Raw genomic sequence first — 24,956 nt, 5'->3', positions numbered from 1 at the left:
TCATACTGGCCAATCTGAGAGGTGTGAGGTGGTAGCTCAGAGAAGCTTTAATTTGCATTTCTCTAATAATTAATGATTTAGAGCATTTTTTCATATGGCTATGGATTACTTTGATCTTCTCATCTGTAAATTGCCTTTGCATATCCTTTGACCATTTGTCAATTGGAGAATGGCTTTTTGTTTTAAAAATATGACTCAGTTCTCTATATATTTTAGAAACGAGTCCTTTGTCAGAATCATTAGTTGTAAAGATTGTTTCCCAATTTACTACTTTTCTTTTGATCTTGATTACATTGGTTTTATCTATACAAAAGCTTTTTAATTTAATGTAATCGAAATCATCTAATTGGTTTTTAGTGAAGTTCTCCAGCTCTTCCCTAGTCATAAACTGTTCCCCTTTCCATAGATCTGACAGGTAGACTAGTCCTTGATCTTCTAATTTGCTTATAGTATTTTTTTTTTATGTCTATGTCCTGTAACCATTTGGATCTTATCTTGGTAAAGGGTGTGAGGTGTTGGTCTAATCTACGTTTCTTCCATATTAACTTCCAATTATCCCAGCAGTTTTTATCAAAGAGGGAGTTTTTATCCCAATGGCCAGACTCTTTGGGTTTATCAAACAGCAGATTACTATAATCCTCTCCTGCTTTTACACCTAGTCTATTCTAGTGGTCCACCACTCTATTTCTTAGCCAATACCAAACAGTTTTGATGACTGATGCTGTATAATATAATTTTAGATCTGGTAGTGCTAAGCCACCTTCGTTTGCATTTTTTTTTTCATTAAGCTCCTGGCAATTCTTGACTTTTTATTTCTCCATGTGAATTTACTTAAAATTTTTTCTAACTCTAAAGTAATTTTTTGGAATTTTGATTGGTAGAGCACTAAACAGATAGTTTAGTTTTGGTAGAATTGTCCTTTTTATTATATTAGCTCTACCTATCCATGAGCAGTTGATATTTGCCCAGTTATTTGAATCTGATTTAATTTGTGTGAGAAGTGTTTTATAATTGTTTTCAAAAAGATTCTGAGTCTGTCTTGGCAAATAGATTCCCAAATATTTTACACTGTCTGAGGTTACTTTGAATGGGATTTCTCTTTCTAGCTCTTCCTGCTATTTCTTGCTAGATATATATAGAAAAGTTGAGGATTTATGAGGGTTTATTTTATAACCTGCAACTTTGCTAAAATTGCTAATTGTTTCCAGTAGTTTTTCAGATGATTTCTTGGGATTTTCTAGGTAGACCATCATGTCATCTGCGAAGAGTGAGAGTTTTGTCTCTTCCTTCCCAATTCTAATTCCTTCAATTTCTTTTTCTTCTCTAATTGCTGATGCTAACATTTCTAATACAATATTGAATAGTAGTGGTGATAATGGGCACCCTTGTTTGACCCCTGATCTTATTGGGAATGCCTCTAGCCTCTCCCCATTGAATATAATGCTTGTTGATGGTTTCAGATAGATACTGCTAATTATTCTAAGGAACAGTCCATTTATTCCTACACTCTCTAGTGTTTTTAATAGGAATGGATGCTGTATTTTGTCAAAAGCTTTTTCAGCATCTATTGATATGATCATATGATTTCTGACAGGTTTGCTGTTGATATAATTGAGTATACTAACAGTTTTCCTAATATTGAACCATCCCTGCATTCCTGGAATAAATCCTACTTGATCATAATGTATTATTTGCTAAGATTTTATTTAGGATTTTTGCATCTGTATTCATCAGGGAAATAGGTCTATAATTTTCTTTCTCTGTTTTAACTCTTCCTGGTTAGGTAACAGTACCATGTTGGTCTCATAGAAAGAGTTAGGCCTCAGAGTTCCATCTTTCCCTATTTTTCCAAAGAGTTTATATAGGATTGGAACCAATTGTTCCTTAAATGTTTGGTAGAATTCACTTGTGAATCCATCTGGCCCTGAAGATTTTTTTTTAGGGAGTTCAATAATGGCTTGTTGAATTTCTTTTTCTGAGATAGGGTTGTTTAGGTATTTAATCTCTTCTTCATTTAAGCTGGGCAACTTATATTTTTGTAAATATTCATTTCACTTAGATTATCAAATTTATTGGCATAGAGTTGGGCAAAATAATTTCAAATTATTACTTTAATTTCCTCCTCATTGGTGGTGAGTTCACTTTTTCATTTATAATACTAGCAGTTTGGTTTTCTTCTTTCTTTTTTTTAATCAAATTGACCAGAGGTTTATCAATTTTATTGGTTTTTTCATAATACCAACTTTTGGTTTTATTTAATTAATTTAATAGTTTTTTTGCTTTCAATTTTATTAATTTCTCCTTTAATTTTTAGAATTTCTAATTTGGTATTTGATTGGGGATTTTTGATTTGTTCTTTCTCTAATTTTTTTTAGTTGCATGTTTAGTTCATTGATATCCTCTTTCTCCAATTTATCCATATAAGCATTTAGAGCTATAATATATCCCCTGAGAGTTGCTTTGAATGAATCCCATAGGTTTTGGTATGTTGTTTCATCATTATCATTATCTAGGATAAAATGGTTAATTCTTTCTATAATTTGTTTTTTGGTCCACTCATTTCTTAAAATGAGGTTATTCAGTTTCCAGTTTGTTCTGGGTCTATATCTCCTTGGCCCAGTATTGCATATGACTTTTATTGCATTGTGATCTGAGAAAGATGTATTCACTATTTCTGCCTTTCTGCAGTTGATCATTAGGTTTTTATGTCCTAGTACATGGTCAGTTTTTGTATAAGTTCCATGTACTGCCGAGAAAAAGGTATATTCCTTTCTATCCCCATTCAGTTTCCTCCATAAGTCTACCATATCTAAGTTTTCTAACAATCTATTTACCTCCCTAATTTCTTTCTTGTTTGTTTTATGATTCGATTTATCTAGATCTGATAGCGGGAGGTTGAGGTCTCCCACTAGTAGAGTTTTGCTGTCTATGTCTTCTTGTGATTCTTTCAGCTTCTCCTCTAAGAATTTGGGTGCTGTCCCACTGGGTGCATATATATTCAATATTGAAATGACTTTATTGTCTATGGTACCTTTTAAGAGGATAAAGTTTCCTTCCTTATCTCTTTTAACACTTTCTATTTTTGCTGCTGCTTTGTCTGAGATAAGGATTGCTACCCCTGCTTTTTTTACTTCAGCTGAGGCAAAATATATTTTGCTCCAACCTTTTACCTTTACTCTATATGTATCTCTCTACTTCAAATGAGTTTCTTGTAAGCAGCATATTATAGGATTCTGGTTTTTAATACACTTTGCTATTTGCTTACGTTTTAAGGGAGAGTTCATCCCATTCACATTCAAGGTTATAATTACTAATTCTTTATTGCCCTCTGTGCTATCTTCCCTCTGTTTGTATTTTTCCCCCCTTCCCCCCCTTTTATCCATATTCCCCAGTATTTTGTTTTTGAATACCACCCCCTTCAGTGGGTGGTATTCACACCCTCCCCTTTCTTTCCCTTTTCCCTTTTCCCTTCCCTTACTTTTGTTATTTCCCCTTATTTCCCCCACTCCCTTTCCCTTTCTCCATCCCCCCTCCCCTTTTCCCCTTTTAATACTTGAAAGGTTAGATGTTTTGTAAGTTAACTGAGTATGTGTAGGTTGACTTTTAGTCAAGTCTGATGAGAAGAAGATTCAGGTGTTTCTCCTCTACTCCCTTCTTCCCCTCTATTACCATAGGTTTTTTTGTACCTCTTAGTGTAATGAGATTTGTCCCATTCAATCCCCTCCCTCCTCCAATTTCTTTCCTGGCCCCCTTTTAAGGAGGTAGTGTATTTTTTAGATTGTTCTATCTAGGTCATAGAAAATTCTGAGTGTCTGTCCCTTCTAGTTCAGTATATTCTATTGAATAGAGTCAAAATTCCTGAGGGTTATTAGAGTCTTTCTCCCAAGTGGGGTTAAAGCCAGTTACATCCCATTAGATAGCAGTCTCATGGATAGGTCATGGATGTCCATCATTTCTGGCTAGGTATATTCTCTCTGTTAGAGTTACATTTCTCAGGATTTATGAGAGTCTCTCCCCCCACCCCCACCCCATGCTGGGATATAGCCAGTTTCAACTTACTGGATTGCATTTTTTTCCTTTTACCGCCCCCCCCCTTTTTTTTACCTTTTCATGTGTCTCTTGAACCTCCTGTTTGATATCTAAATTTTCTGTTTAGCTCTGGTCTTTTCATCAGAAATTTTTGGAATTCTTCCATTTCGTTAAATGTCCATCTTTTTCCCTGGAAGAGAAGGCTCAGCTTTGCAGGAAAGTAGATTCTGGGCTGCATTCCAAGCTCCCGTGCTCTTCAAAATATCTCGTTCCAGGCCCTTCGATCCCTTAAAGTTGATGCAGCCAGGTCCTGCGTGTTCCTTACTGTGGCTCCTTGATATTTAAATTGTTTCTTTCTGGCTGCTTGCAGAATTTTCTCTTTTATCTGTTAGTTCTGGAGTTTGGCCACAACATTCCTTGGTGTTTTCATTTTAGGATCTTTTTCTGGTGGGGATTGATGTACTCTTTCAATAACTACTTCCCCCTCCGATTCCATGATATCAGGACAGTTTTCCATCACTAGATCCTGTAATAGTAAGTCCAGGCTTTTTTTCTCTTCAATGTTTTCAGGAAGTCCTATAATTTTCAGGTTGCCCCTCCTCGATCTATTCTCGAGGTCAGTAGTTTTGTTAATGAGGTATTTTACATTTGCTTCTATTTTTTCTATTTTTTGATTTTGTTTAACTGACTTTTGCTGTCTCATGGAGTCATTAGTTTCTGTAGACTTCATTATTTTTTGGGGGGAGGAGTTTTCTTCATAAACCTTTTGCAACTCCTTTTCCAGTTGGTCAATTCTACTTTTGAGAGAGTTTTCCATTTGACCAAGTGAGGTTTTGAAAGAATTAATTTCTTTTTCCATTTGCTCGTTTGAGGATCTGAGAGAATTATTCTCATTTTGTAGTTGTCCAATTGATGATCTGAGAGATTTATTCTCCTTTTGTGTTTGTCCAATTGTACTTTCTAAGGTATTAATTGTCTCTCCCAAATTTTTAAACTCCTTCCTTATTTCTTCAAGGAAGTCTTTCTGTGCTGGAGACCAGATTGTATTCTCCTCAGAGGTTCCAGGTCTCTCTGACTTGGGGTCTTACCCTTCCAGGAATTTTTCTATGGATCCACCTTTCCACTGACCCTTCTTCATTATGCTAAGACCTTGAGTTGGGGGCGGGGGCTGGTTCACCTGGGCTTGGGATTGCCAAAGGCTTTACTGAGTGCAGTTCTCTGGCTGGCCAGTAGGAGGTGCTGGTTGCCCTCTCTGGGGTGTCCGTGACCTTGGTTGCGATGCCTTCTCCCTTTGCCCGAAGGCAGGAGTTGGAACTATTGAATTGTTTTGCCTTCACTCAATGGTGGGCTTTACCCTGGCCTGAGGTCATTCCTCAGCTGGGCTGGTTCTTCTGCTCACACACCTGGGCCTGAGGCAGAAGTAATTTGCCTTTGTTTGAGGAGAGGCCTCGGTGCAATGGAGGCATGGGCTCAGAGTGTCTCAGACCCAAGAAGCCCAGGGATGGTGTCTGCCGTTCTCCTGCACCAGAATACTTCCCCCAGCCTGGTCCCCGAGCTCCTGGGGGACAGCACCAACACCAGCGCCTCTGCTTTCCTGCGGACCCAAGCCCCCTTCGTCCAGCCCCACCGCTGATCCAGCAGGTCCGGCTCTCAGGCCCTCAGACTCCCGGTTCCAATTCAGCTGTTAATCTGGCTGATCTTCCCTTGGAGCCCAGACTCACCCGCTGGTACTCAGCCAAGGCTGCTGCGGGAGACAAATCCTGAGGTAGGTTTTCCTCTCCTGGCTTTTCTTTCTGGGTTTCCTGGTTTGGCTTAATTTTAAGAGGTTTGTTTCATGTGATAGATGGGGAAGAGATCAGGAGACTTTAGAACTGTGCCTGTCTTCTCTCTGCCATCTTGGCCAGAAGTCAGTCCAATAATTTTTAAATTGTCTCTCCCAGATCTGTTTACCAGGTCAGCTGTTTTTCCAGTGAGATATTTCACATATTCTTCTAGTTTTTCATCCTCTTTGTTTTGTGTTACTGTTTTTTAATTCCTCATAAAATCATTAGCCTCCTTTAACTCCATTTTACATTTGAAGGAGTTGTTTTCTTCAGAGAGCTCTTGTATCTTCTTTTCCATCTGGCTAATTTTGCTTTTTAAGGCATTCTTCTCCTCCCTGACCCTTTGGACTGCTGTTTCCATTTGACCTGAACTGGTTTTTAACATATTATTTTTTTCTTTGCAAGGCAATGGGGTTAAGTGGCTTGCCCAAGGCCACACAGCTAGGTAATTATTAAGTGTCTGAGGCTGCATTTGAACTGAGGTCCTCCTGACTCCAGGGCTGGTGCTCTATCTACTGTGCTACCTAGCCACCCCAACATGTTATTTTCTTCAGTATTTTTTGTATTGCCTTCACCAAGCTTCTGACTTGATTTTCCTGCATCACTTTTATTTCTCTTCCCAATTTTTCCTCTACCTCCCTTAGTTGCTTTTCAAAGTCTTTTCTGGGCTTGTCCATAGCCTGAACCCAACTCCTATTTTTCTTGGCGGCTTTGGATATGGAAGCTTGAACTTTGTCATCTTCTGAGTGTGGGTTGATCTTCCATGGGACCAAGTCATTGTCTATGGTCAGGTTCCTTTTCTTCTGTTGTTGCTCATTTCCCAGCCTATGATTTTGTTAAGATGAGGCTTTGCTTCCAGGGTGGAGCCTAACAGGGGGCTTTTGTGACAGCTCCCCAGGGACTCAATTCCTCCAAGATTTTCTGAGAACCTCTGACTACTCTCCTGCCCTGTGCTGTGGTTGGTGGATGACCACAAGCACTCCCCTCTGCCCTAGAACTTTGAGAAGGGTCCCTGCTCTGCTACGACAGGGCAGCCCAGATTGTGACCTGGATCTGAGTGTGGGCAAAGCAACTGAGTACTGCCCCAAGTATAGCAGTGAGACCTCTGTGATCTCCCTGGCCCCCTTTTACTGTCCATGGACTGTGCTCTGGGAGCAGCTGGCTCTATGGATCTGCTTCTGTCCCCGGGCTGGACTGTGTCTTGGCCTGCGCTGGCCCGGGCTCCATACTTACTCTGCTGCTGCAGAGGTTTCCTGCTGAGCTCCCAAGTTGTCCTTGGAGATCCCTGACTGAGAGGTCTGAACACTGTTACTGCCCCACACCCAGGTGCCCTGCGGGCTGTTCCTGGATGACTGGAGCCAGTTTGCTCCGGTGTGCCCTGACTGCGCTGCGGGCCTTTCTGATCCTGGTGTAAACTCTTGTCTTGAGCTGGAAAATTATTTCATTCAGTCTTTTTGTGGGTTCTGTCACTCTAGAATTTGGTTAGAATCATTATTTAAAGGAATTTGGAGTGGTCCAGGGGAGACCTCGGGTAAGTCCCTGCCTTTTACTCCTCTATCTTGGATCTGCCTTTCAAAGCCAATTTCAGTAACTTTTGAGATAATCATAAGATTTCTGTTGGTTTTGTTATTGATTCAGTTGTTCATTGTTTTCTAATATTTCCTAATATTGAACCATCCCTGCCTACCTGGTATAAATCCTACTTGATCATGGTGTATTTTATCTTAGTAATAACTTGTTGTCATCTCTTCATTAAAATTTTTTCATCATTGTTCCTTAGGGAGATTGGTCTATAACTTTCTCTGCCTGTTTTCACTCTTTCTGGTTGTGGTATCAGCACCCATAATGATATCACAAAAGGAATTTGGCAGAATTCCTCTGTTTTTCTATTTTTTAAATAGTTGATATAGAATTGGAATTAATTATTCCTTAAATGTTTGGTAGTACTCTTGTAAATCTGTCTGGGCCTGGAGATTTTTTTCTTAAGGAATTTATTGACAACTTCAGTTTTTTTCTGAAATAAGGTTATTTAAATATTTTATTTCCTCTTCTGTTAATCTGTTAAAATATTCATCTGTTTGTCTTAGACTCAAATTTATTGGCATACAGCTGGGCAAAATAGCTCTGAATTATCTCTTTAATTTCCCCCTCCTTGGTGGGGAGTTCACCCTTTTTGTTTTTGATCCTGGTAATTTGGTTTCTATTTCATCTTTTAGGTTTGTTTTTTTTTCAAGGCAACGGGGGGTTAAGTGGCTTGCCCAAGGCCACACAGCTAGGTAATTATTGTCTGAGACCAGATTTGAACCCAGGTACTCCTGACTCCAGGGCCGGTGCTCTATCCACTACGCCACCTAGCCATCCCCCTCTATTTCATCTTAATGAAACCTTTACCTGGAGGAAGGAAACGTTGGACTGTGCCTGCTTATTAACTCTTTAAAATAATAGGCCAGGGGTGGCTAGGTGGCGTAGTGGATAAAGCACCGACCCTGGAGTCAGGAGTACCTGGGTTCAAATCTGGTCTCAGACACTTATTGACTACCTAGCTGTGTGGCCTTGGGCAAGTCACTTAACCCCGTTTGCCTTGCAAAAACCTAAAAAATAAAAAAATAAAAAATAAAATAATAGGCCAGGCTTCCAATCCCAAAGTGATCCCCCCAGTTCCCAGGCAGCTCCTCACATCCCTTTCTGCATCTCCAAAACTCAATTCAACAACAGACTCTATTCATAGCACTATTAGGCAGAGGTTCTGAGCCAGAAAGGGCAGAATTGGGGGAGTGAGGCCTCCTGGGCCATGGGCCTGCGTACAGGGGCACACTGGCTGGTCGGGCCAGCACCATTAGCCACCATGACCCAGCACAAGCCGGACAGGCCCTGCCTTGTTTTTCAGACCGACTGGTGGAGTCCACCGCATTGAAGAAGGCTGTGGAGAGCGTCTATGCGGCCTACCTGCCCAAGAACATGCACCCTTTTCTTTATCTGAGGTAAGCGCAGAGCCTTTCCCAGGAGTAGGGAGGGGGCTCAGGCCACCCAGAGTGGGAAGCCCCCCCATTCCCCAGGGAGAACAAGCCTAGAGGCTAATGTCCCTGCAGAGGCCAGTGAACTGACTGCTCCCCCAGGGGGTTGGGGGTTAGAGTCAAGAGCAGCTGGACTCAGTGTCTTCTACACATAAGTGAATGCATCCTAGCTGGGTAACCCTGGACAAGATCCTTCCCCTCTGCCTGCCTTAGCCTTTGGTAGAAGGGGGACAGCCATGGCACCCCTCCCTGGGGCAACTGTGAGGATCAGATGAGATCATGCCCAGATAGACCAGCTGTCCCCATGAAGCTCCCTGGTGCAGCAAGGGGGCAGCCCTCTGTGGCATCCCCTGCCTAGGGGACTGCTCGCCAGCTCTGTCTGTCGCCTTCCTTTCCCAGCCTGGAAATCGCCCCCCAGAATGTGGATGTCAATGTCCACCCCACCAAGCACGAGGTGCACTTCCTGCACGAGGACAGCATCTTGGAGCGTGTGCAGCAGCACCTTGAGAGCCAGCTTCTAGGTGCCAACTCCTCACGCACCTACTTCACACAGGTGGGTGAGCCAGGGATGCCGACCCCGCCTCTTGCTGGGCAGCATGAGAATGACCTCAAAGTTCCTTCCTGTCTTGCAGAGGGGTCCACCCCAAAGCTGCTCCACCGTGGGCTGTGGCATCAGTAGGCTCACCCACCTTGGGCCAGGCTTTCTCCTTCCCTTTCCCCTGGAATGTTCTAGAAAACACTGCTAGAAGCACTAAAGCTTCTCAGCTTGCTGGCTCTTGGCTGTTACCCTGGGAGGGGTTCTCAACCTGGCAGTGTTCTGCACCCCATAATTCCCTACTTTTCTCCCCTTTCGATACAGACTCTGCTGCCAGGGGTCACTGGCCCCATGACCGAGGGACTCAAATCTGCCACTGGAACCTCAGCATCGACTCAGGGAGCCAGCGACAAGGTGTATGCACACCAGATGGTTCGCACAGACTCCCGTGAGCAGAAGCTGGATGCTTTTCTGCAGCCCACGAGCAGACCCTCAGCCGGGCAGCCCCCAGCCCCGAGCCCTGACCACCACTCAGTGACCGGCGCTGGCCGACCTGATGAGGAGATGGAGGAGCTGCCAGAGAGCCCTGGGCCATCTGCAGAAGTGATGCAGCCCCCCAAAGAGCCAAAGGGAAGCGACGAGCTTCCCGAAGCAGGCAGTCAGAGGTCAGGGCCCTCTGGGAGCTGGGTGGTCCCTCCTTAGCAGTGTTGGGTTTGAGGATCACTGGAACCTGAATTCCACATTTCCAGAGGAGGAAACTGAGGGCACCTCATTTGTCCAAAATTACTCAGTGGCCAGTTAGTGACTGAGAACTGTTCTCTTAGTTTGTTATTTTGATAAACTTGTTCATTCACATATTCAATAATAGTCAGATGAGGGGGAGAAAGGTGAGGGAAGTCTGGAAAGGGAGGAGGGACTGAGTTACAAGGGCTTTGACTTCTGTATTTGATCCTGGAGGAGAGAGGGAGCCCTGGAATTCATTGTGCTTAACAAGATAACTTTGGTGGCTGAATGGGGGGGTGACCTGGAGCAGGGAGAGACCAGGTAGGAGGGGAGGGGGTGCAACCAAGAGATGCTGCCGGGATCAGATGGACCAGCCTTGGTGCCATACTGGACTGGGGACTGAGGGAGGGGTTAAGAAACACATCAAACCCATGGGGAGCCAATCTCTAAATAAGCCCAGATCATTAAACCACTGGTTGTTGGTTTTGTAAAAAAAAGTCCTAATCATAGTGTGTCCCCAGCCTTGTTCCTCAGCACTTCATTTAGGGGGCTTTCAGATTTCCTTAGAATTATTCCAATATTCCATTTCATTTTTCCAGTGACCCCATAGCCCTTTAATGGCTTTAGGATCAGGAGTCCTCCATTGGGCTCCTGGGGCAAGGCTGGGATTACTTCAGGGTGCTTGCTCAGTCTCCCTCTTGACTAATCACCCCCATTCTCTGTCTTTGCCAGTTTGGTATTTATAAAGTAGAATCTTAGGGTTATCTTTTTTCATTTTGTATTTAACCTGAGCATCTTTTTTTTTTTTTTAAGATTTTTTCAAGGCAATGGGGTTAAGTGGCTTGCCCAAGGCCACAGGGCTAGGTAATTATTAAGTGTCTGAGGTCGGATTTGAACCCAGGTACTCCTGACTCCAAGGCCGGTGCTCTATTCACTGCGCCACCTAGCCGCCCCCTGAGCATTTTTTCTTATGATTGTTAACAATTTTTATTCTTCTTTCAAACAGAATTTCTCTTTGTATTTAGTAAATATTCATCCTTTTCTTTTACATTTTCAAATGTGTTTCCTAGATGTGCTCATCTCTGGTCATTTTCTGTATTTATTTTTCTCTCCTTGGATCTGCACTTTCATATTTTCAATCTTGGTAATTTGGTTTTTCATTTTTTATTTGATAGCAAATTATGTTCTTGTTTTTCTTGGTCATTTATTCAAAAAGTTCTAACTTCTGTTGGTCACTTCAGTTCTTCATTTTATTATCCTTGGCCTCCCTGCCATAGGTTGCCCCATTCTTGCTGGGTTTGGCCTCTTCTTGGCCCCAAGCATGTGATGTCCCCATGGTTTCTCCCTTCCCTTCTTGATCTCAAATGTAAGTTTGTAGTGGCAGCTAGGTGGTGCAGTGGATAAAGCACCGGCCCTGGAGTCAGGAGTACCTGGGTTCAAACCCAGTCTCAGACACTTAATGATTCCCTAGCCGTGCGGCCTTGGGCAAGCCACTTAACCTCATTTGCCTTGCAAAAAAAAAAAAAACTGAAAAAAAGTTAGTTTGTGGCTTCACTGGGTTGGAGCCACATTGCTGCCCTTGCAGTCACTCCTTACCTCTGACCTGCCTATTCTGCAGTGAGGGAGATAGAGAGTTCCCCTCTTTGTGGACCACCCTCTTTGACTCAGTGGCTCATAATTTACTCCAAACATTGTGAAAAAAAAATCCCTTGTTTATTTGTTTGCCTCAGTGATTTCATTCAGTGAGCCTCTTGTGGGGGGAACCTGTCTGCCCCATCCTGGTCTTCTGGTTTGAGAGCCCAATCTGAGCAAGGGAGAGGTGAAGGACCTTATGGAGTTGACCAGGACCAGCTCCCTGGCTCCAGGTCCATGGGCTCCCCAGTACAGTTGATTATGGAGGGACATCTTTTTAATTTTTTGTATATATCCCCTGTATGCTTGAAAAAATTAATTATTCTTTGGTTCTCCTATTCTTTTTATATATCAGATCTGATTTTTTAAAAGTATATTCTGTGTACCTTTACTATTTTTTTTTTTTGCAAGGCAATGGGATTAAGTGGCTTGCCCAAGGCCACACAGCTAGGTAATTATTAAGTGTCTGAGGCAGATTTGAACTCAGGTCCTCCTGACTCCAGGGCTGGCGCTCTATCCACTGCGCCACCTAGCCGCCCGTGTTGTAGTCTTCTTGAAGACTGAAGACAGACATCAAAAAACATCTATCATATAGAATGGCCAACTAACTGTAAGCTGGGGCAGGGGGGGGACGACTTATATTTTCTAAACTTTCAGTCCTTTTCAGTATAGCTGTAAAGCTGTGACCTGCTCAGGAATCTCCCTTAGAAAGCTCGTCTCTAGAGGCCTCAGTCATGTGCCCTTCATCCCTCCATCAGTGGAGAAGCAGAAGCAGACCTGCCGGCCAGGAGGGCCCCTTCCTCCTCAGGCACCTTTCCCCAGATTTTTCTCAAGCCTTTCCAATGAGCTCTTCTTTCAGGGCCTTGAGAACTGACCCTTCTGTGCTCTCCAGGCTTGTTGGCCTCTCACCATGTCCCCTCCAGCAGCTTCTCCCCATTCTCATTTTTCTCAAGGCCATTTTTATTTCCTGGGGGATGCCACTGTCCTTGCTTTTTCAAAATCTGTAGGTCTTCCATTTTTAAATAACTTTCTAGAATCTCTAGCTTATCTGTGTCTCTTCCTGAACTTTGCTCAAGCTTATTTTTCCTTTCATTTTATCTTGTTTCTCCTTATAACCTTCCATCATGCTCCTTCGCTGCCCTGTCCCACTGGTGGAGACCAGGATTGAGGGTCATTGTGTCTCCCCCTGAGTCCTTGGGGGAGGTGGGGGGCTACGTAGGGGATTTTTATCTGTTTCCTATCTTGTAGCATCCACAGCTTTCTAAAAATAGGTCAAGGTGGGGTGTGTCCTCCTTTGATACCAATTTTTTTCATTCCCATCAATTTTGATTTTAATCTTTGCTCTAATGGGTCAATTAGTTTAGTTTAACTTATAAAAAATTGAGCGTGTGCATGAATGGGGCAGTGGGTTGGAGTGCGGAGAAGTGTCCAAACTGTGGGGCTACACAGCCTAGGATGGTGGAGAGAAAGAGGGAGTGAGGGTCTTGGGTGCACTGCCCTGTGAATGAGGGGCCTGGAGCACGGGGCCAGAGCACAGGCCCGGAGGTGCCCAGCCTGACAGCAAACTTGGCACGATGGCTGAAGCAGCCCAAGTGACCAGCTCCCTTTCCTTATTCTGCATTTGTTTTCCTGCAGGAAGAGACCACGGGAAGATTCTGATGTCGAAATGACGCAAGAGGACCTGACCGCGGCCTGCTGCCCCAGGAGAAGGGTGGTCAAGCTGACCAGCGTGTTGACTCTGCAAGAAGAGATCAGTGAGAGAGGTCACGAAGGTGCGTGAACTCCTGCCCCAGGGGCTGGTCACTACTGTGCCCAGATCGGGGTGGGAGAGGAAGCCCCCCTTCCCCGCAGCGTGGAGCCCCTCAGCTCATTGGCCCGCCACCCTGAGAACCCAGGACTTCCCCATCAGAGTGACTTGTTTCTGTGGGATCCCGTGGCAGCTGCTTCGCTTGGAGTAGCACTGGGCTGGGTGTTGGGAAGAGAGGCCAGTCATGGCTCTGCCCAGGCCAGGCCAGCGCCTGTCCAATCTGTCCAGCCCTCAGTTGCCGCGGCAGTCCCTAGGAGCAAGGGCCCTTAGTCCAGGGGCCTGGGTCTGGAAGTCTGTGGCTAGCTGACGGGTTTTCTCCCTATGACTCTGAGAAGGGGGTCCATCCAGCCCAGTGGAACCCCGGGCCCGGGGCTGCTGGGGAGGGGCCCAGCTGACTCCAGGCCTGATGGCGCCCATCTCCTCTTAGCTCTGCAGGAGATGCTGCGCAACCACTCCTTTGTTGGCTGTGTGAGCCCCCAGTGGGCCTTGGCTCAGTACCAGACCAAGCTCTACCTGCTGAACACCACCAAGCTCAGGTAACACCTGGAGCAGGCTCAGTCACAGGGCATCGAGGGGCAGGTGGGAGCGTGGGGAGGAGCCAGGATGAGACTGGAGAAGAAGACAGGGCTCTGCCTTTGCAGGTCTCACTCCAGGTGACCAGGCCACTCCTCTGGGTCATTGGAATTCAGGGAAGTCCTTTTGGCTGCAGTTGGGAAGCCAGTTAGGGGGTAGCCTGGGGCAGGAGGAGGAGGCCAGGCCCACTTGGGAGCCCAGCAGTATGGACCCAGGTGGGGGTCCTAAGGATCTGCAAAACGTGCTCTGGAGGGGAAGCCTCCCAAGGAAGGTGCTGACCGATGCCCCATGAGGGAGTGGCAAGGCTGGAGTCCCAGGGACTGACGGGCTAAGGTCACCCCCTCTTCTGGAAACTGCCTGCCCCCAGTCATGGTCACAGGCTGCCCAGGACTATGTCCCCCAAGGACCCCCAGAAAGCTAAGGGTGCTAAGGAGCTCATGGGGGAACATGGGGCCCACACTAGACCTGAGGCCCCTCAGTCTTCGGTCATTTAGACCATGTTACGCCAAAAACTCTCCATTTAAAAAAATGAACTCAGGGTTATTTGTTAATCAACATTTAAAACAATAATTTGTGAGTATTTGATGACAAGGATTCTGTGAGTTTTGTTTAAACTGGGCCCAGAAGTGGAAGTAGTTCCAGGGTGCGGGGAGCCCATCCCCCTCCCTCCTTCTGGACTCTGCAGCTCCATCCCTGCGGCCTTTCTGATGACAAGGAGGGGGAGATGGTGAGCGTTTCTATGGCAACTTATGTGGCCCGGCGGGGGCGTGCCGCCCAGCTGCTCGTCCTTCCACAGGCCCAAGCAGGGACGGCCACTAAAGCCTTGGCCATCAGTTTCCACACGAGACGTGACAGTGACTGGAGACCGACCCACGCCACACAGAGTGGGGTGGTGGAGGGTCCCTGGGGGGCTCTGGAGAGCCCTCCCCTCCAACATGGGGCAACAGGCCCCCCCAATCACCTGAATTCACTGTGTGGGGGGTGACAGGGTCACCAGAGACCTGACCATCCACTCTGCTCAGGCCTCGTGCCTACCCCACTGGGAGGGCAAGAGAGGGAGGGACCAAGGCCAGGCTGACCCTGGTCACATGACTGAGTGACCGCATTGAAGGGGACACAAGCTTCAAGGCTCTCATTGGGCCCAGGACTCTCTCCCACATGTGTTGAAATCCCACCAGACTCTGAGGACCCAGATCCCAGGCTGTTCAGTGACCTGGGCGGGGGGACGACGCTGGTGTCGTCCCCACTTTGTGGGAGGAAGTCTGAGACAGCAGAGGTTAAAAGACTGGCCCAGGGTCCTGCAGCCCTGAGCTTGAGGCAAGATTTAGACCCAGGTTTGCTTTGCATTGTGGATGGGAGAAAGTGAAATCTTAATTTACACTGAACATTAGTATTTTCTTCAGTTAAAAGCATACTTTTGGGGGGGATCATGGGCTTGACAAGAATGACAAAGGGACCGCCTGAGTAGGAGGAAGAGCCCCCCTGTATTTGAGAAGCTGCGTGTTTGGCTTTCCTGTGGGGACCAAGAGACTGAACTAGGTGGTTTGGGGAGGCCACCCCCTTCCCCAGTCCCAGGCCCCATCTCAGCGAGCCATCTGTGATCCTGAAAGGTGCAAGGGACTTGTGGGCCCTGCAGCGGCCAGTGCACATCTGAGGGAGGGGGCCAGGAGCCCCTGGCACACTCAGCTCCCCTTTCCCTAAAATCACTTTTTTTCCCTTTTCAGTGAAGAACTCTTCTACCAGATACTCATATATGACTTTGCCAACTTTGGGGTGCTGAGATTATCAGTGAGTGTTTCCCTACTGGCGCTTTCTCTCTGGGCTCAGTTCAATAGATGGTTGGGTGATTTGGGGAGAAGATTATGTCATCCTGAAAAGGTTCCACACCCACAAAAGCAATGTAGCCAAAAGGAGAAGAGAAACCTTGAACCAATTTCTTGTCATAAGACCAAGACGTACGAGGTGTACCTGAAACTCAGCAGAATAAGAGTCGCTCCCCGCAACTGATGAACAGTCAAAGGACTGAAAGCCTCCACATCTAAAGATGCTCCCAATCTCTGAGGAGAGGAGGGTCCCCCCAGGCCCCTGTTGGGCACAGGTGGCCCCCTTCCCATAAGGGCTGGGGCAGCGGGCCCCCTGCTGACCACCGCCACCTCTGCCTCCCCAGGAGCCAGCCCCCCTGTACGACCTGGCCATGCTGGCCTTGGACCATCCCGAGAGCGGCTGGACGGAGGAGGACGGCCCCAAAGAGGGACTGGCCGAGTACATCGTGGAGTTCCTGAAGAAGAAGGCTGAGATGCTCGCGGACTACTTCTCCTTGGAAGTCGATGAGGTGCCACAGAGCGTGGGAGGGGCCGGGCCTGGAGATTGGGAGGGAGCAGCCTGGGATGAGGGTCCTTGCCTTATGGTATGGGGACCTAGAGGGAGGGAAGGCTTGGGGGGCCATGCCCCAGGTTTGGTGGTCAATTGAAGGAACGATTAGCTGGGGATGGCCCCGAGAGGAGCAGAGACTTGAATTACAACATGGGCCTGAAGAAAGCCACTGGGCTTCCCGAGACCAAAGCCCAAAGCCCTGCTCAGAGGGTCCACTCCTTACAAAGGAGATGGGAATGGGGGGTCCTTTGGTTTGACTGGGATTTGTTTTGTCTCCACACCCCCCCTGGCAGGAAGGAAACCTGGTTGGATTGCCTCTCCTGATCGACAACTACGTCCCCCCGTTAGAGGGGCTCCCCATGTTCATTCTTCGGCTGGCTACTGAGGTGAGTGGTGGCCTTTGGGCCCAGCCAGAGGTCTAGGAGTGACCCTTGGAGGAAATCGGGCCCATCCTGACAGCAGGGCAGTTGGCCAGGGTGGGATGAGCGGCAGGGACCCCCGGCTCAGGCACACCCCAAAGAATAAAAGCCAGGTGTAGAACTGGGGTCCCAAGTCCCTCCAGGAGGGTCTCTCCCTGTTCACAGCTCACCTTCCTTGAGTTAGATGGTTGTAGGTGGTCTGAGAACCCATGTGATTGAGGAAGGGCCCGGGGGTGAAGCGGTGGGCTGCCTGGGCTGGGCAGACTTGGACCCGAGGTCCACCGGAGGCTCGGCCCGCACAGTAGTCCTCACTACCCTTAAACTCATACGATGACGTTTTGATGAAGTCCTCGGGGCTTTGGTTTCTGTCTTGGCCTCCGACAGGTGAACTGGGACGAAGAGAAGGAATGTTTTCAGAGCCTCAGTAAGGAGTGCGCCATGTTTTACTCCATCAGAAAGCAGTACATCCTTGAGGAGTCCACTCTGTCTGACCAGGAGGTCGGTGCCCCTCCCCTGCTCGGGCCCAAGGGGCTTGTGCAGGAGGCTCCTGGGAGCTCTGGCCACGGCAGCCTGCCCTGTCAGGAGGAGAGATGGGGGGTGGGGTGGGGGTGGAAGCAGGGTGCCACCTTCTCCTCAGCTCACTGTTTTTCTAAGGAAAAAGTAATTTGTCTAATCCCCAAAAGTCTGTCCAAGTGGTTGTTTAAAAGGGGCCTTTGGCAAGAGGTCTAGGGCAGTGAACAGGGGCCAGGACCCCAATGTCTCAGGATGAGAGCGGGCATCCTGGGCAGCGGCCGCAGGAGAGCAAGGCCCAGCTGGAGCCAAACCCTCCGACCCCGGGAAGACTCTTTTCAGTTCGCTGACCCAATAGGAGCTTATTCTTCCTCATTGTGGAAGTTCACTTCAGTGTGCAATTCTGGGCCTTGGGGGCTCCCCAGTCCATGTTGGGGGTCCTGCATTTCCCACTAGTCACCGCCAGACTGATTTCTCTCCTTTCATAAACACCAGAGAGAGAGAGAGAGAGAGAGAGGTGGGGTTGGGGGGAGCGTTGCCTGGGGACCCCGGGCTGGGAGCCTGCCCAGACACATGCACCTGGTTTTTCAGAAGGAAGAATGTGACTCGGCCTCGGTCTCCTGGAAGTGGACGGTGGAGCACGTCCTCTACAAAGCCTTCCGCTGCCACCTCTTCCCTCCTCGGCACTTCTCGGAGGATGGGAGCGTCCTGCAGCTCGCCAACCTGCCCGATCTCTACAAAGTGTTTGAGAGGTGCTGAGGTGCCCTGCCTCTGCGGCGACTGGTCAGCCATCTCGGACCCTGGCCGAGATAATAAACTGGAAATCCACTGCTGTTCTTCACCCCGTGTTGTCGTCTCTATTCTCTTCATCCCAGTCAGGAGGAGGGAAGAGGTGTCTGCTCCAAGGGGAGGGGGCATCTTGGGCACCAGAGGAGTTGAGGGGGAGGGGAAGCTCAAACATGAGGTTCTGGTGGGCAGAGAGGAGAGCGCCCCAAGTCAGAGGGAGCTGCTCAAGAGTTCAAAGGCGCCCAGAGACTAAGAGGGTGCCCGCCCTAGGGGAGAGCTCCATGGTGGCACCTGTCAGGGTGATAGGCTCCATGCAGGGCCATGGAGGGAAACCTGCCGACGCTGACTCTGTGAGAAGCAGACTGGGAGCCCGTCCCTGTGCCAGTCCCTGGGCCCACTGTGCCCTGGTGGACTGCACCAGTCCTGCTGACAGTCCTCTGAGACTGCCCTCCAGCTCTGCTGGGGCCTGTGGGTGAGGCCCTGAAGGACGGCCTGTCAGTCTTGGCATCCTCAGGGGGCCGGCCTGGCACCCAGAGGCCTGCCGGGGTCCTGCAGATGGTTGGGGTGCAGCCTCCTCACCTAGAGCCGCTGCCTCGGCCACCCGAGCACAAGCAGGACCTGGGGATAACGTGCCAGCCCCCGGGGAGCTCGCAGTGCCCTTCCACTTGACCCTCGCTGGCCTGTCCGCCCCCATACCCGGAATCCTCTTCACCTTTAGGACTCATGCCCCACCTCCACGAAGCCCTTCCTGAGCCCCCTCCCCAGCAAAGAAGCCATAAGTAGGCCCATAGTGCCCATCTGGAAGCGCCCCCCCCTGGCTGCAGGACCCTTCCCTCCAGTTGCCTGGGGCCCTGCCACTGACAAGGGGGCATCGAGTGGCGGGCTGCTTTGGGGGTCGTAGCCCCACTCTCCCTTCTCTTAATAAAGGCGGTTGCTGGGTGCATTCGTGGAAGTCGCCAAGAGCCCGTTGGGACTCGAGGATCGGAAGGCGAGGGAGCTGGCCCCCGGATGGGGGCTTTGTGGGACCCTCTGGAGACGCGAGGGTCTGTGGGCCTCCCCAGCCCGCAGCCGGAGGCCACCTCACTCTGCACCCCCCTTCTTAGAGGTCCTTGGCACGGGCTCGGCTCCCGAAGCCGAGGGCTTTCCTGGGGATGCTGCCGGGGAGATGGCACAAGGTGGGCTGTGGGAGCGGGTGGAAGGGGACCTGTGATTGGCAGGCCGTGGGAATCTCGATGGACACAGAGGCACCCCCTGCGGGCTCGAGGAGGGTCAAGCCTGGGCCCCATCCGGAGAAGCGGGGGGCCGCGGGCACCGCGGGCACGGCCTCCGCCGTCCCATTGCCCTGAACGCTGCTCCCTTGGCTCCTCGGGTTCTCCTGGCCGAGGTGTCCCCGGGCCACTCCACCGGTCCCCCTTCTGCCCACCAGCCAGATTCCTCTCTGGGCTTTGAGGTCATCAGCGCCTTTTGCTGGTGAAGCCAACGGGCCTGGCACCCGACAAACGGCCCAATCGTGGACCGCTTGGACCCCAAACTGCAACCCCCCCAACTTACCCTCCCACCTTGCCGGCTGCCCAGACTCCCCACTTTGCCCTCTTCCTCTCCTGCCTCCACCACTCCCCTCCCCGGGCAGCAGCCCCTGCCCAGTGCCTGCTGATGCCCGGCCTCCGCCCTCACCCGCTGCCCCACTGCCCCTGCTGCCTACGGCCGCCACTGGGCGCACCCCAGTGCTGGAGCTGTGCCCGCGGGGTCCCGGCGTCTCCCGCCTCCGCCTTCCTCTCAGCTCCGAGGTCTCTCCTGACCCCCCGTTTTCGTGCCCTCCTGGGGCTTACACTACTCCCGTCACACCGCGTGCGAGCTGAGTGGGCGCTCGTCACGGCCCATCACGCAGTGGGTGGCCTGGGGAGATGCTCAGTGGGGGGCTAGAGGCATCCAGGACCGGGAAGCCGGGATGGGGTGTTGAGCCTGAGCCTGAGGCCTGTCCTGGGGGGCTCCCCGCTGCCAGACTGGAAGAGCCTCACTCGTTACTGAAGCCCCCGGCCCTACCAAGCCCTCCATGGTCACCAGTGGCTTCCTCCTAGCCAAGGTTGGGGGCCTCCACACCACGGACCCCCACGTGCTCTCCAGTGGCAGCTCCACCCATCCCCTTCCACCCCATCTCTAGGCCAACTGATGCCCTAAGCAGACGGCTCCGACTTGTCGGGGTCCCCTCCATCCACCTGCAGCCCCCACCGCGCTGCCCTTACCAAGCCCCTCACTTTTCCCTCCCATTGGCATTGGCCCTGGCAGCGGCTCAGTCTGGTGCCGCCTCGGCCGTTTCTGATCCACACTTGACCTTGATGCCATCCATCCTGTCCCCCAACGCTGGCAGTTCCTCTTCCACGATGGCAGGCCCAATCCTTGGTCCCCCCACATCTCCTGGGAGCGCCCGGCTTCTGGCACAGCAGCAGCTCCCTGCGACGCCTCCTTCCTTCTCTCACCCCGTTCCAACCCTCCTTGACGTCCACCACACTTGTGACGGCACATTTGTATCCTCCAACTGGACTTCTCGCCCACTAGGTGCCTCACACCCGCGTCCTCCAAACGGGGCTGAAGGTCCCGATCGTGACTCGCTCATTCACGACACCCCCCAGCCCCCCGGCCATGCCCAGCAGCTTTAGTCCTGCCGCTGCTTCTTCCTGCAGCCACGTGCAAGTCAAGTTCACAAGCAGCACGATGGCAGCCACAGAGCCCCACTTCTCAGTGGGCGGAGGGAGGGGGTTCAGCTTCAGTTCAGGGATGGGGTGCTCCAACTCTGGGGAAGGGCGGGCCATCACCAAGGCCTGCCGACCCAAGGGGCTTTCCCTTCAATGTGGCCGGCCCCCTCCCCACCCCACTGGGCTTCTCAAAAGCAGCTTCATGGCTCCCATTCTGACGTCCCATTGTGCCAACACAAGGGCTCCTGGGGGTGCACAAATGCCTTTTTCAAGTCTATCTTGTTCCAACCCCCTCCACGGCCTTCACTGGGGAGGAAAGAGTAATCCAATAAGCTAGAAGACTAGGTTTTGAGGGGTGGGGCCAGGCTCCAAAGAACTGGGCGGCCGTCCTCGGTGTCCACTCAGTCTATTTAATGGCATCTCCCCCCTCCCCAGCCTGGCCCAGTCCCCACCTGGTCCTTCCTTCCCACCACTCTCACCCCAAAGGAAGGAGCAGATGAAATACAATTTGCAATGCGCGATGCTTTGCCCCTCCTCTTCTTTTAAGAATATGGGACCTTGGACATCCCATGACAACAAACTCGGACCTCAGATACACCATCACCCACTCAATAAAGCAAGTTTATATACATTTAACATTTTCTGATATAAATTTAAATATTTTACAAAAAAGTTCATTAAAACATATAAAGTTCACTGAGCATATTCCCCTACCCCCACACGTCTCTTAAAAATAGAATCATTATTTTTTCGGGGTTCACGTTTGAATTGCACCACGGAGAAGGCACTTGGGTTGCAGGATGTCTTAAGTCGGTCCACAGGGAAGCAGGTGTGTGAGCGTCTCCTCCTCTCTGCTTGGGCGGGGGTCTCCGAGCCCTCATGCAGATGGAGGGAGAGCAGAGAGGGCTGTGATTCTACAACTGTCAATAGAAACCCTACAGGCCGGGCCAGCTCTTCCTCTAGGCTAACGTAATAAAACCAATTCATTCCCAGATTCAAACCACTTTCATTGTCTCATAAATTACACAGGAAAAAGAAGCCACTTTAATCATAAACACAAATATGACCCAACAGTCGGGTGGTCAAAAGGTCTGTGTCAATGGAAGGGCAAAGTCTGCGTCCACCCAAACCTGGGAGAGCCCCCAGTGGGAGAGTCCCAAGGGAGGCCACGGCGGAGTGCCACCCCTCCTCTACTGCTGGGACAGCAGGGCCGTCCGGTTGGCCTTCATCTTCTCCAGCCTCTTCATCAGGTGACTGTTGGTCATCTCCATCTCTTCGATCTTATCCAGAGCCGTCCGTAACTGTACAGAGAGATGTGAATGCTCAGGCGCCAGACAAGCCCCTGGCCCAAACAGCCCCAAGACAAGTAGAGGGTAGGAAAGCCACGGGCACCAGGGGAGCAGAGACCCCCTGGATCTGCCCCTCCTCAGGCAGCCCCGAGGGCTCCCGGGGGTTTCTTGGGGGGGTGCCCTCAGGTAGAGGATCTGTGGAGGACAGAATGGAAGAAGGGAAGGCTCAGAAGGCCTGAGACCAAGTCAGAGGAGTGAGGCTGAGAGAGATGGGCGCAAGAGATGTCTAGTGGAAGTGGAGAGACCAGCACCGGAGCCCTGGTGGGCCATGGGAGGTGTGGGAAGAGGAGAGGCAGTGCGGGGGGCACATATAGACAGGCACACAGACATCTTCAAGAGAAGAGAATTCTGCTTGGGGCTAAAAGGAGCGGCGTTGGGAGGCGACGACTAGGGGTTCCTACAGGCTCCTCTGAAAAAGGCTTTAAGGACCTTGTGGGACATCACCAAGATGGGCTCGGACCCTCTGGCCCTGCCTCTGTCACAGCTGGCTGACCCTCCAACAACCAAAGGTCAGGAGTGCTGTGTCTCTCTCTGCCCCCCCCGCCCCCAATCAAGGGAAGGTGCAGTGTACCTCACGCTGAAGCTTCCTCTTGTCGGCTTTGAGCTCGTCCTCCACTTTCTCAGCGTTCTCAGCGGCATTCTTGTACCGGGCCACCTGCCCTTCCAGCCTCCCAATCTGTAAGCAGGAGCCCCCCATGAGGCCACCTTCCCCCAGCACCCCCTCCCCACACTCGCAGGGGAAGAAAATATCATGGAGCCAGCGTCTGAGTGATGACCTGAGCCCACCTCCCCTGCCAGGGACTCACGGGGGCCATTTATAACCCACAACCCCCAACAAGATTCCATCTGGACAGTCACTTCTCATGTTCCAGGTCTGTGGTGGACCAGCCCATTCATCAGGATGTCTAGTCTCTTGAATTTCCTTTCATTAATTGTTAATGGGAAAAATATTTTGAACTTTCCTCTTGGCTTTTCTAGGGCTTGGACATCCCCACTCTGAGCAGGCATTCAATATGCCAGAGGCTGGACGGGTTCGAGAGCAGATATGGCCAAGGGGACCGTCCTGCTGAACCCCAGCAGTGCGTTTGGTCTGGCTCTGTTGGCTCCAGGGTCAACAATGGGAGCCACGTGGGGATGAGGCATGCGCATCCCCCCCCCCCCCATGGCACTAAAAGGACAGAAGGCTGAGGAATACCTCCCCCACGAAGGCACTTACATTCTGCTCCATAGTCGTCATATCTTGTTCTGCTTTTGAAAGTTTGAATTTATATTCGCTAATTTGTCTGTTGGCATCTCCTGAAACAGAAGACAGCGATGAGCAGGCGCCAGCCTCCACGCTCTGACCCTTTCTCCCCGCCACTCCCAATGTTCCATCCTGGCCCGAGCTCTGGAGCCCCTTTTTTGTCCCAAGTCCTAAGGTAGCTCCCCGATCCTGACACCTGTAGGTCTGGCCTCCCACCCCCCACCCCCACCCTGATTCCTGAAGTCCCACAGGAACCCAGTGGTCATCTCATAAATGCTGAGCTCATGAGGGAGAGCAGGGGCTCGCCCCCCCCCATCCCACCCCACAGAGAGCAGAACACTCTCACCCTAGGGCTGCTGGAGGACCTAGGTGGGGGAGGATGGACTGCGAGACTGACGAGCCTAAGCTCAGATCATCTTCGCAAGATCCCCCCATAAATGCCCCATTTTACAGAAGAGGCAGACGTGGTCCAAGGGACTCATCCAAGGTCGCTCAGCCAAGTCACGTTTGAGGCTGAATCTGAACTCAGGTCCCGAGTTCTACGCACAGTGACACTCTGGACTGAGCTCAGAATGAGAAAAGATACAGTGCAGAGGGTCAAAGTCTGAGGATGGTCCATGAGGTGGAGGTGGAGAGGGTGCAGGGAGGGCACTTCTGGGCCTCAGATGAAGATGACATAAAAGATAATTTAGGAGAGCAAGTCACAGGGGGTGTGATGTCCCCCACCCCCCAAGCACTGACCACAGGCCTGGGGACTTCTGCCTCTGCACATCTGGTTGGGGGGTCTCTCCCCAAAGACAGAGGAAAGGGCTCTTTATTAACTCCTCTAAGGACCATTTCATTCTTTAAAGAAATTCTATTCTGAATTTGATTCTCACCAATGAAAGGGAAGTGCTCGGCCCAAAGAGAAGAGCAGCATGGGGGATACCTGGAGGCCTCAAGGATGACTACAGGGCAGTGCAGCCCAAGTACACCCTCAAAAGAACAAGTTTGGATGAGCCCAAAGGGGGGAGGGTGACCAAGGAGAGGGGTCTGTACTCCAAAGGCACAGCCAGAACAGCAAGTGGGAGCAAGGGCCAACAACTCCCCCTGCCCCGAGAGAGTAGGGACCTCAGAAATCCAACGCAATCAAGATGAAAGGGGGTCAACCCAAGCCTGAGTTTAGGAGATCATTGGCCCAAGGACAAAATGGGGGGGGGGGGCAGTGACTTGAAGGCAGATTAGTAAAGCAACTGTGAACTGAAGAAAGTTGGACTGAAGTCTAAAATCTGATTTTTCTCTTGGCCGTATCCGATCTTGGGGTCTACGCCAGCGGCCCAAGCCCACACTTAGAGCAAGCCTTAATGAGAAGAGGAAGATGAACAGATACCGTCCCCAGGCACAATGTCTGTGGGAAGAGGGAGAATTCATGGGCCCTCTTGTCCCGAGATTCCTCTACCCTTCTATG

At 50.2% G+C, this 24,956-nt stretch overlaps 2 protein-coding genes across 24 annotated transcripts in view; one reads left to right on the top strand and one right to left on the bottom strand.

The window, feature by feature from the left end:
• Window positions 1–18,279, top strand: part of MLH1 (mutL homolog 1) — a 48,536-nt gene extending 30,257 nt beyond the window's left edge. For both annotated transcript variants that reach the window (XM_074199101.1, XM_074199100.1), the window contains exons 10-19: window positions 8,740–8,833; window positions 9,266–9,419; window positions 9,726–10,066; window positions 13,392–13,528; window positions 13,991–14,099; window positions 15,861–15,924; window positions 16,304–16,468; window positions 16,803–16,895; window positions 17,313–17,426; window positions 18,030–18,279. In XM_074199101.1, coding sequence (XP_074055202.1) covers window positions 8,740–8,833; window positions 9,266–9,419; window positions 9,726–10,066; window positions 13,392–13,528; window positions 13,991–14,099; window positions 15,861–15,924; window positions 16,304–16,468; window positions 16,803–16,895; window positions 17,313–17,426; window positions 18,030–18,197 — 1,439 coding nt within the window. In that variant the 3' untranslated portion in view covers window positions 18,198–18,279. The remainder of the gene's footprint in view (window positions 1–8,739; window positions 8,834–9,265; window positions 9,420–9,725; window positions 10,067–13,391; window positions 13,529–13,990; window positions 14,100–15,860; window positions 15,925–16,303; window positions 16,469–16,802; window positions 16,896–17,312; window positions 17,427–18,029) is intronic.
• Window positions 18,280–21,519: 3,240 nt separating this feature from the next.
• LRRFIP2 (LRR binding FLII interacting protein 2) overlaps window positions 21,520–24,956 on the bottom strand; it is a 94,121-nt gene continuing 90,684 nt past the window's right edge. For 15 of the 22 annotated variants that reach the window (XM_074199073.1, XM_074199082.1, XM_074199087.1 and 12 more), the window contains 3 exons: window positions 23,483–23,562; window positions 22,838–22,942; window positions 21,520–22,218 (listed from right to left, as the gene is read on the bottom strand). In XM_074199073.1, coding sequence (XP_074055174.1) covers window positions 22,108–22,218; window positions 22,838–22,942; window positions 23,483–23,562 — 296 coding nt within the window. In that variant the 3' untranslated portion in view covers window positions 21,520–22,107. The remainder of the gene's footprint in view (window positions 22,219–22,837; window positions 22,943–23,482; window positions 23,563–24,956) is intronic. The other 7 variants (XM_074199089.1, XM_074199090.1, XM_074199092.1 and 4 more) reach the window with 1 other exon arrangement.

The sequence above is a fragment of the Macrotis lagotis genome, chromosome 8 (genome assembly GCF_037893015.1).
Source record: "Macrotis lagotis isolate mMagLag1 chromosome 8, bilby.v1.9.chrom.fasta, whole genome shotgun sequence".
Taxonomy (NCBI): domain Eukaryota; kingdom Metazoa; phylum Chordata; class Mammalia; order Peramelemorphia; family Peramelidae; genus Macrotis; species Macrotis lagotis.
The sequence above is the reverse complement of the archived record's forward strand: the minus strand, read 5'-3'. Positions and strand labels throughout refer to the sequence as shown.